The sequence below is a fragment of the Hypomesus nipponensis genome, chromosome 7, assembly GCF_054491055.1.
Source record: "Hypomesus nipponensis isolate SF chromosome 7, ASM5449105v1, whole genome shotgun sequence".
Lineage (NCBI taxonomy): Eukaryota > Metazoa > Chordata > Actinopteri > Osmeriformes > Osmeridae > Hypomesus > Hypomesus nipponensis.
In genome coordinates, this window is record NC_140367.1 from 6674983 (window position 1) to 6684878 (window position 9896).

General features: G+C 42.8%; 2 protein-coding genes across 2 annotated transcripts; one reads left to right on the top strand and one right to left on the bottom strand.

Annotated features, from left to right (window-relative positions):
- Positions 1-874: 874 nt before the first annotated feature.
- guca1aa (guanylate cyclase activator 1Aa) lies at positions 875-3285 on the top strand. Its single transcript, XM_084701394.1, has 4 exons — positions 875-1072; positions 1868-2017; positions 2140-2233; positions 2335-3285. Exons 1-4 carry the CDS (start codon positions 875-877, stop codon positions 2460-2462), a joined length of 570 nt encoding a protein of 189 aa, XP_084557520.1. The 3' UTR covers positions 2463-3285.
- Positions 3286-3549: 264 nt separating this feature from the next.
- orc5 (origin recognition complex, subunit 5) lies at positions 3550-9538 on the bottom strand. Its single transcript, XM_084701845.1, has 15 exons — positions 9370-9538; positions 8988-9170; positions 8750-8842; positions 8409-8594; positions 8178-8252; positions 7750-7861; positions 7450-7580; positions 6092-6140; positions 5885-5975; positions 5636-5691; positions 5138-5250; positions 4980-5027; positions 4725-4835; positions 4483-4595; positions 3550-4344 (listed from the first exon to the last, which is right to left on the bottom strand). Exons 2-15 carry the CDS (start codon positions 9099-9101, stop codon positions 4299-4301), a joined length of 1338 nt encoding a protein of 445 aa, XP_084557971.1. The 5' UTR covers positions 9102-9170; positions 9370-9538; the 3' UTR covers positions 3550-4298.
- Positions 9539-9896: the final 358 nt, after the last annotated feature.

Sequence of the window (9896 nt, forward strand, 5' to 3'; positions counted from 1 at the left end):
GTCTTTTGTTTTCAGGAGTCCTCTCTGTATCAGACATTTTGATTTAAAATAAAGATGATTCTAAATCATATTTAGAGGCAGACAAATTGTAAAATCATTATTGAAGTATGGCTTTTGAATCAAAGGGAAATATTTGATATTTTATAATCGATTCGTAGATTTTTTTATGATCATGCATTTAAAATGCAAAAGAAAATGAAATGTAGAATGTCTGTTCTTATTTTAAGAAACTCTGATTATAGCTTAAAGTAATGGGATGTATTCTATCATAAGCACCAGGCCACTTAACATGTATTGTATTGTGTATCACACTTAATATTACGCATGTCTGGCAATATCTGAACTGTGGTCCAATTATGTACTACCTAACTCCTATGTAATGACTCAGGCCGACTTGGTTTAAGATTGTGTTTGTGTCTCAATAAAGCCAAATAAAGTTGTTATAAAACTTTATTGTATTACCATTCTCCACAGGTTCCTAGCTTGAACATTGTTACTACTGCTGAACCACAGGCATTTCATTAGGTCTATGACTAACAACGCTTCATTCATGCCCAAACAATGGGGTTGAGTTGAAGTAACATGATTGGTTGTGGACAGTCCACTTTCACAGCAAGGGAAGTCATTAAGCTGTTTATTTGCTGTTGCACCTGGATTACAGCCAATGATTAGACCCAGCAGAATGCAGAGAGGTGTGGCCCATCCCAACCTGGTACAAAAGCTTCAGCCCGTGACCCCAACCCCTCTAGATGCCATTGTTGTGTGACTGTGAAGAGTGATAAACTGCTTCACAGTAGACCAATAGGGCTCTACGACCGCACACACGATCCTCAAGACACCCATCTCACACGAAACCCACAATCACTCCAGGGACATGGGGAATTCTACAGGATGCACCGTGGATGACCTCCAAGCTGTGGAGATGCACCTCTGGTACAAAAAGTTTATGACAGAGTGCCCCTCTGGTCAGCTCACTCTGCATGAGTTCAAGCAGTTCTTCGGACTCCGAGGGTTGGACCCCGAAGCCAATGCATACATCGAGCAGATGTTCCGTACTTTTGACATGAATAAGGTAAGTGCCGTGACGCATCCAAATAAGACGGGATTGATTCATGACTGTTTTCGATCTTTGAGCAGCTGTGGGGTTTTGAAGTGCGATGGTAATTTACAGAGCACATGGGTCAGGGTAAATGTCCATATATTTATATATTTCTAGAAATACACTGACAAAGACATTTGAGAACTGTATAATTATCATGATATTCTACTAACTTCTGCTTGAGGTTACTGCGAATGGTCCATTGTTGCTGGTTGTCTTACTAAATTAAAACTTGTGGTGAGGATGTCAGTAAAAAAAAAAAAGTATGGGCAAATGTTGGGAAATCTTGTGAGGATGTCAAAAGTATGTAACCTCTTCACAGAAAGAGCATAATTTAGGGCTGGTCCTTAGAATTGAAACATTGCTGATGCAGAGGTTTAAGCAGACACATTTTGACAGTACCATATTTAGCAACACTGGATTATTTCATGCTTGAGCTATGAGATTAGAGCCGGTACCATGATATTGGGGGTGGAGATTAACCTAAAGTGACTAGAGGAGAACAGGTGAGTTCCCCCATGTGTCTGTGTTGCCATTTTGGAAGAGATTGATTGGGATTATCTCTCCGCAGATAGATATAATCCCAGATGAACACTGACTCAGACATTATTACATGTGATATCAAAAAAATAGTACAATTTCAAGACATCAGAAAAAGAAAAAAAAGTACAGAGCCAAATTCTGATCAACACCAAATGTGTCGTATTTTAATGGACCACAACATTAATATTACCACCATGCAAATAACTACACTCTTGGTGTTTACAGGATGGCTACATCGACTTCATGGAGTATGTGGCTGCCTTGAGTCTGGTGATGCGGGGTAAAATGGAGCACAAACTACGCTGGTACTTCAAGCTGTATGACGTCGACGGCAACGGCTGCATTGACCGACATGAGCTCCTCAACATCATCAAGGTACAATAATATACATAACTTTACCTCATTTATCCCACCAGCGCTGTACAAAGTAGGTTCCTTAGATCCTTAGATGATCGCAAACACGAATGTTCTCCTCATTCTCTTCCTCTCGTCTGTAGGCCATCCGCGCGATCAATGGATGTGAAACCCAGGAAACAAGCGCAGAGGAGTTCACTAACCGTGTGTTTGACAACATAGATGTAAATGGAGATGGTGTGTTTCACGTTTGTATTTAGTTTTGTTCTGTAAATAGCCAAGACAGTTTAAGAGTACCATATATAATTTTTTTTTAAATACAATTTTCCTCTCCTCAGGGGAACTGTCCTTGGAGGAGTTTGTGGCTGGGGCTCGCACTGATGAAGACTTCATGGAGGTGGTGATGAAGACTCTGGACCTCAACCACATAGTGGCCATGATTCATAGCCGGAGACACAGTGTTTAGATGTCTCCCCCTTCTCCACCCTTACTCTGCTACATCCCTACCCTCATGGAGGTCACCCATACCCTAAAGGTCTCAGCCATCATGTGATTTAACCCATTTTGTTATTTTAATGGAAATGAATCAGATCTAAACTTTAAATGCATCTCTGTAGTGTCAGACCACACGTGTGTAACTCACACACACACACACACATGATCTAAATCTCTCAAAGTCCTGCATGGTGAAAAGCATTATCTTTCAGACAGTCACCTGACCTTGAGACTCAAGTAGATCTTAATCAAGGATTCTACAAGGCCTAGAGGGTAAGGTGGAAACTCTTTTGCCTGTACCAACTGCATTTTTCAAATATGAAAAGCCTGTTTCTCTCTGTTTCCAGCCAGGTTGTGGGTACCTCTGTTGAGCTGTTACACTCAAGTGTCCATGGGGTCTATAGCAGGAAGTTAAAGTTCAGTTTTCACCTACGATATGACAAAATGGTTAGTTTATCTGGAGGGACAGTTCTTGAGAACTTTGAATACACTGAGCCACAAAGCAAACTCGAGATTGTAGACCCCAATTTTCAAAGAGATTAAACAAGCTGCATTATCAGTTCTAGAATCTGCCGACCGAAAAGTCAATATGTATAAATATAACTTTGAAAATAATGATATATTATGTTAAGACTTTAATATTTTAGCAGTAACTGGTACCTATTGTACAATGTGTATTGTATGTTTTGAGATGCTATGCTTTGTGGTCACCACAGTCAGGATGACCTTTACAGTACCGTAGCCTCGCTCAACCGGTGCCTTCTGTAGGTGGACTACAGCTTGTGTTTATTAAGACACTGCATTTGCTTACATTTATACAATAAAAGATTAAATGCAGCATCTGTATTTGTTTTTTTTCTATACAACTTTGACAACTTCAAAGTCAAGCAGCTGGCTAAATATTGATCTAGTGGCAAAACTGTGTTACAGACTTAACCTCAGGGAGTAGACACAAAGCAATGAGTCACACGCCAGTCTGCAGCGGTTAGTTACCATGGCAACCACAATGAACTGTAGCTATGGTAACACAAATCCCTCAAGAAGGACTACAAAGGTCACACAACATTTTTTATTTTTTACATTTATTGTGGAATGGACAAGAGACAATTAAAGAACTGTAACAAAATGATATGGATGAAAGTCCAATTCCGAAATCCCCCAAAAATGTGATTACTAGAGGTCACAGTGAATGTTGAGTCATTCGCACCAAATGGCCCTTACCTCTGAATTTCATACCTCTGGAGACTACAATGTTTACCTGCTGACAGGACAAAACCATGTTTAAGAGGGATGAGAACCAGTGATTAATCTGTATCTGTCATGATGAACCCAGTGCTCGTCAGAGATAAAAGCACTGTCATCAGTTGTGGGATTCCCAGGCCGATGAACAAGACTGACAGATGTCCAGTTGACCCAGACAGCTCCTGTAATCCATTATGAATTATGGTGGGATAACGTGGTGCAATTCCCACCACGGAAAAACAAACTGTTTTGTGCACTCTATGGTAACGAGTCATTGTATTATCATCAAACCAATATGGATGCAGAGCTATGAACTGGATACGCGTGTGGACATTTGTCTTCTATCTATCTCAACCAGTTGTCAATTTCAAATGGAAACATTTCAATTGACAGTACTTTAAATCAGTCACCAGGAGGCAGTACAGCACAATGCCACCGTCATCAGATTCAGCGGTAAGTCAACATAGACCAGTCATCGCACACGTCGATGTTAATGGGTATCCATCAGTGTGTCCTAGCAAAATTCATCCTTCCCCCTCCCTCTCTGTCTTCATTTTTTAACATCTTACAGGAAATCATACAGGTACTTCACAATGTCAAAGTTCACGGTCCTGGGATAGAAAAAGAAAGAATACAAACGTTAGTGAGGAGATCATTACTGAACCAATCCATCAATACTTTGTCAAACTATCCTATTTGGCTGTTCCGAACAGGAAAGTAAACACACACACACACACACACACACACACCTGGATATGGCCCGGATGAAGTCCAGAGACACGCCACATTTATACTTGGGGGAGTCGAGCTGGTCTTCGTGGCCCACCTGAGTTAACAGCTGCAGAGTAACCAAGGAGGAGATCTGGGGAGGCAAGGGGCGAGGAAGAACCTATCATTCAAGAACTGTCTCAGAACAGATGAATAATTCAAACACATCGTGATGAAGACACAATAAAGTAAATGCAGTCATCTACTGTTGACCAAACCTGACCTGGGAGAAGATGCTTGCAGAGGGGGCTACTCTGCTGTCCACCACACTGTAGAATATAGCCAGCAGTCTGTCCAGGGGGAAGGGCTTGGGCCCCAGCAGGTGGTTACTGGTCTAGAGGAGAGAGACACGCAGGGACACAGAAAGTCAGAAGAAACTGGACAAGAAAAGTGAAACGGTAAATCAATAGAAGATCTAGTACAACACCTTTAATAACAGATATGTTCTTAATGAAAAAGAGAATCTAAAGACAATCACCTTTTCATGCTTCTTCAGAAAGTTGGTTTTCTTAATTTTACCATGATGCTTTGGGAAGAAAGAGATATATCGTCACGTTAGCAAACTGGGAATGTTGATTGGATAAAGGACGACAGGGCATTTAAGTGACTCTTGAGTCGTGCCATGAGAACACTCACCTTCAGGAAGAAGCGCTTGTCTGTGCGGGCAGGGTTGAATGAGGCCAGGTACGCAGCAATCAGCAGGAACTTAGAGTAGTACGGCAGCTCTACATGACTATGAGCTGACAAACCTGACGGAATGTTGAAGAATAACAACAACGTTAGTTACACCATCAAGCCAATAAGAAGTATCTTCTTTCACACAGCAATGCTGTAACACAGCACCACTCACAAGCAATGAAAATACCATACCGAATGAAGACATGACATTACACAGTCCAATACAAGAAAAGGACAAGAAGAGTCACTTGTTTCCCAGTTCAGGTGTCTACAAACAAACAAAGCAGGCTCTGATGTGCAGGAAAAGAGAGAAGGACCTGCCTTTAGAGAGCCTTTCATCTCCCACACAGAACAGATGGCTGGATAGTTTACCAAAACCCCCTAAACCCAAAGTACGAGTAGGTTACCGAGGCCCGTCTTGTTCAAAGTTTGTGTATCCCTGGTCTCTACGGGTACCTCTCAGAGCTCCAGCCTCCTTCTCCTCCATCTGTTGCTGCTGCTCCCATTGAACGCTGATGGGAACAAAGACACAATGCTGTCAGGGGACAACTACACCCGAGCCAAAAGCACTGGCGAGCCGATGCTGTAAAGCCCGGCCAATGGAATCAAAGCTTGTGATCAGATCCTATGGAGGATGATCACTGAGGATAAATCAACGTGGCGCGGTGGTCTGTTGCAGAGGCCGACACACAGAGACATCCAGACCTGGACACTTCCCGGAGGTACACAGTCTGCATGGCTTTCTTCAAGTGAGGCTCAATGTTCCTCCAGAGCTTGTGGGTCTCGCTCTCCTTCACTACAGACAGACGCAAAACAACAGTTACAGAGGCCAGACAAAGAAAGAGGGAGAATAGGAAAGGACAACTAGGAAAGTTCACACACTGACAAAACCACAGATGAATATTTAGTTACCGTTGCCTTCCTCCAATGGTTCACAGTACTTTGAGAAGTTGAGGGCAGCCTGTTAAAAAAATAGAATGGAAATTTGTGCAAACGGACAAAAACCCCATTACATGTCAGTCACGACTTCTACATCAACAATAAGACACAAGTTCACATTAAAGCAAACCACTTTCCCCTTCAAAGTACTCCCTGAAGCAGACAGAACAAACTGAAGGACAGAAACAGAACACAGCACCTGAATCTTGAAAGTGTATAAATTATATTAAGTGGTGTGTATCAGCTGCTAGTCCAAGCACTTGTCCTCTCCAAGTTGAACTACTGCAACTCACTGCTCGCCGGTCTCCCAGAATGCGCAACCCGTCCTCTCCAGAGGATTCAGAATGCGGCAGCCCATCTGGTCTTCAATCTACCCTAGGGAGTCAGGTGGCTGAACGGTGAGGGAATTGGGCTAGTAGTCTGAAGGTTGCCAGATTGATTACCAGCCATGCCAAATGACGTTGTGTCCTTGGGCAAGGCACTTCACCTTACCTGCCTCGGGGGGAATGTCCCTGTACTTGATGTAAGTCGCTCTGGATAATAGCATTTACTAAATGACTAAATGTAAAATGACCCAGTATCCTTATCTCCCTCCACTGGCTTCCCATCATGGGCCGTATCAGATTCAAGACCCTGGTACTGACCTTCCGAGCGGTGAACGGGGCTTGCACCCGACCACATCAAGTTTCTCCTCCAGCCTTATACCCCTGACCGCCACCTACGGTCTTCTTCCGACAACACAGTCCAAACACAAAGCTCTTCTCCTGTCTGGCCCCCCAATGGTGGAATCAACTCCCAACCTCCATCAGACACACTGACTGTCTCCCCACTTTCAAGAAAAGGCTCAAGTCACACTTGTTCTGGCTGACCTGATGTTAGTTTCCCAGGACCACAATGACTCTTATTGAGAGACTTGTTGCTCTTGTTGGTTTGTTGCAACTGTCTTCAAATTATTGTACTCGCTGTGAGATATATTATTGTTGCTTGCTTTTTCCACAGGAACACTCTTGCACTTTTGAGGTTATTGCTGTTTAATTGTAACTTGTCTAACTACATGCTCTTATTATTCTTCCCTTTGGGACTTATTTGGTTTTACAATGTATGCTTCATGTTTGGCTACCCGCAATGTTTGGGGCTATCTTGTTGTTATGATCAGTGACCTATGCACTTTTGTAAAACTCTCTCTTGGAAGTCGCTTTGGATAAAAGCGTATGCTAAATGCATAAATGTGTATGTCTTGCTATTTGTATTTACTGTGAATATTTAATGCCATGCATGTCTTAACCAACCCCCTCCCCTTAATAGAATTGTATGGTATGTGTGTCTCTAACCTGGTGGCGGAGTTCTCTCAGGTCCCTGCAGACACAGTAGAAGACCCCCAGCAGGATGTTGATGAAGGCAGAGTACAGCTCAGGGGAATGGGATGGATGGCTCTCCTGCTCCAAGATGTGCTGCAGTTCCGCTGGATGGTCAGAAACACACACACACACACATACATACACACACGCTATTTACACAGTACGTCACACTCTGCCACATTCATTGCTCGAGCACCTGGGGACTTGCACAGCTACAATGAGCTCTTCTGCCAAGTGACTTATTATTATTCAGTGATTATTATTCAGTGTTACCTTTAGTGTAATCAGGGAAGTGGATCAAGAGGGGCTCAAAGCAGCCTGTGCTGGGTCGGAACTTGTCCCAGACTATCTCACTGAGCAGGATTACGGTCACGTTGTCTTCAACCTGCCACAGACACGACAACTCAGTGAGAACCAACAGTACAGCTATGAAAGAAATGATCAGGTCAGTGTAGCTGTTCGCCTCTACAAAATGGGGTAAGTTTGGTAAGAACCTTGTGCAGAGAAAAAAATAAAATAAATTGTAAACACCCTTTTTGGTAAAACTTCCCCTGCTCTGTCACAATTTATTAGTCTGCCTTTGAACTGACACCTACGCCTCTTGAAGTTGTTCACCTTCATTTAAGACCTACTGCAAAATGACCAAGCAGCATCGTTTATTTAACCACTGTCGAGAAAACTGGAACACGGCCCTCTCTTACCAGTTCCTGGAGCCGCAGAAGAGCAGGGAGAAGGTTCGCATCCATGTCCCTGAGAAGCTCTGCTCGCTCCAGTACCTAGCAACATACAAGGGATCACTCGGTATCTGGGATTCTGTCTCAGCACACCAGTTGTGGAGATGTTGGTGTTACAGCGATATACTGCATGTGTGAATATGTTGGTTTAACGATATAACCTACGGGAGAGAGAAAAATCTATATATACACACTCACAATGTATCGTGTCTGTTTGGAAGGAGACTGGGAACACAGCTGCCTGGAGATGCGTACAAAGTCAGACAAGGAAGGAGTGCGTGGGAGTAGGGAAGAGGCTTCTGAACCAAACAGGGAGTGCAGCACCTGCTCAAACAGCAGTCCCACGGTCACACACTCCACACAGCTCACTGTGGCATGGGGTAGCTGGGGAGGGGAGAGGACAGGGACACCTGATGACAGGGTGCTTTCACAGTTTTCCAGTGAACTCAGTGCTACTCTTTATGGTCTTATGGGTTTTTGAGGAATGCCTTGGTCTAAAGTCTTGAGAGTTTTAGTCTCTGTTATATCGGTTTTCTCACCTCAAGTTCCTTCATCAAAGTGTGCATCACATGACTTTTCCCTGTGGCACGATGGCCATAGATAAAGATAGAAGGGTAGCAAAACTGATCCGGCTGTTGATAGGAAATACAGTTTGCATTCAACGAAATTTGCTTTACTTATCTACAAGGAAATGTAAGAAATAAACAGAACCGATAGAGATATCCCACCGGCGTGACAACGTTGAAAGTAGAAGAAACTACCCACACACATACATACCTCTCCCAGTAGCGAAAGCACCGTGCTGGCCTGAGTCTCTCTACAGCGCAGCTTCTCCAACACTGATTGAAGCTTTTCTTCCGAGTACCACCGGTGCTGAGGTTGCGCTGACATTTCTGCACTTCCTTGATCAGTTTGTATGGCAGTGGTAACTATCCGTTACCATACAATGCCTCAGATCACCTATAAAGAATTGACATGAGGCTGTTCATGATTTGGCTTGATATAACAAGCTATCTGAAACCTTAAATGGCTGACTTTCTTTGTTTAATGTACTGTACTTAGCTAGCTAGTATAACTAACCCTACATGCTTAGAATACCTAGGTTAGTTGTAGTACTAGTAAGACATGTAGGAGTGGTAAGACGGAACAGGCTACTCACAAACTTAAACGTTGAATTGTGAAGTGGAAACAGCACGGTCCAAGCAAATGATACGCTTAATGTCCACAACAATGTTAGCTTCCACCGTCGACATTTCCCAAGCAAGTATTAAATATTGTAAAAAATCTGAAGAGTTTCGCGGATAATTTTTTTCGCGCCTTCTGGAGCCTACGTCACTTGTTTGCTGTCCCTTACAGCCAATCGTAGCTGGTGAAGAACTTTGGACATTGGGAAATGTAGTCAAAATGCAGTTGTACAAACAAGTTTCATATTTATACACAAACTGTAGAATAACGAACATTTTTGTTCAACATCTTTTATTCAATCAGTATTTTGTTGATGTCTAACAATGTTTTAGTATTATAAATACAGAAACACGGCAACAATCTTTTATTGGGCTTCACTGCCTATAGTTAGTTAGTATAGCCTATGGTTTCATTGCTTTTACATTATTGCCACTTTTCGGTCATGTTTCACAGTAGCCTATGGTCAAAGCTGAAAAATGGTTGTGATGTTGAATTATGACT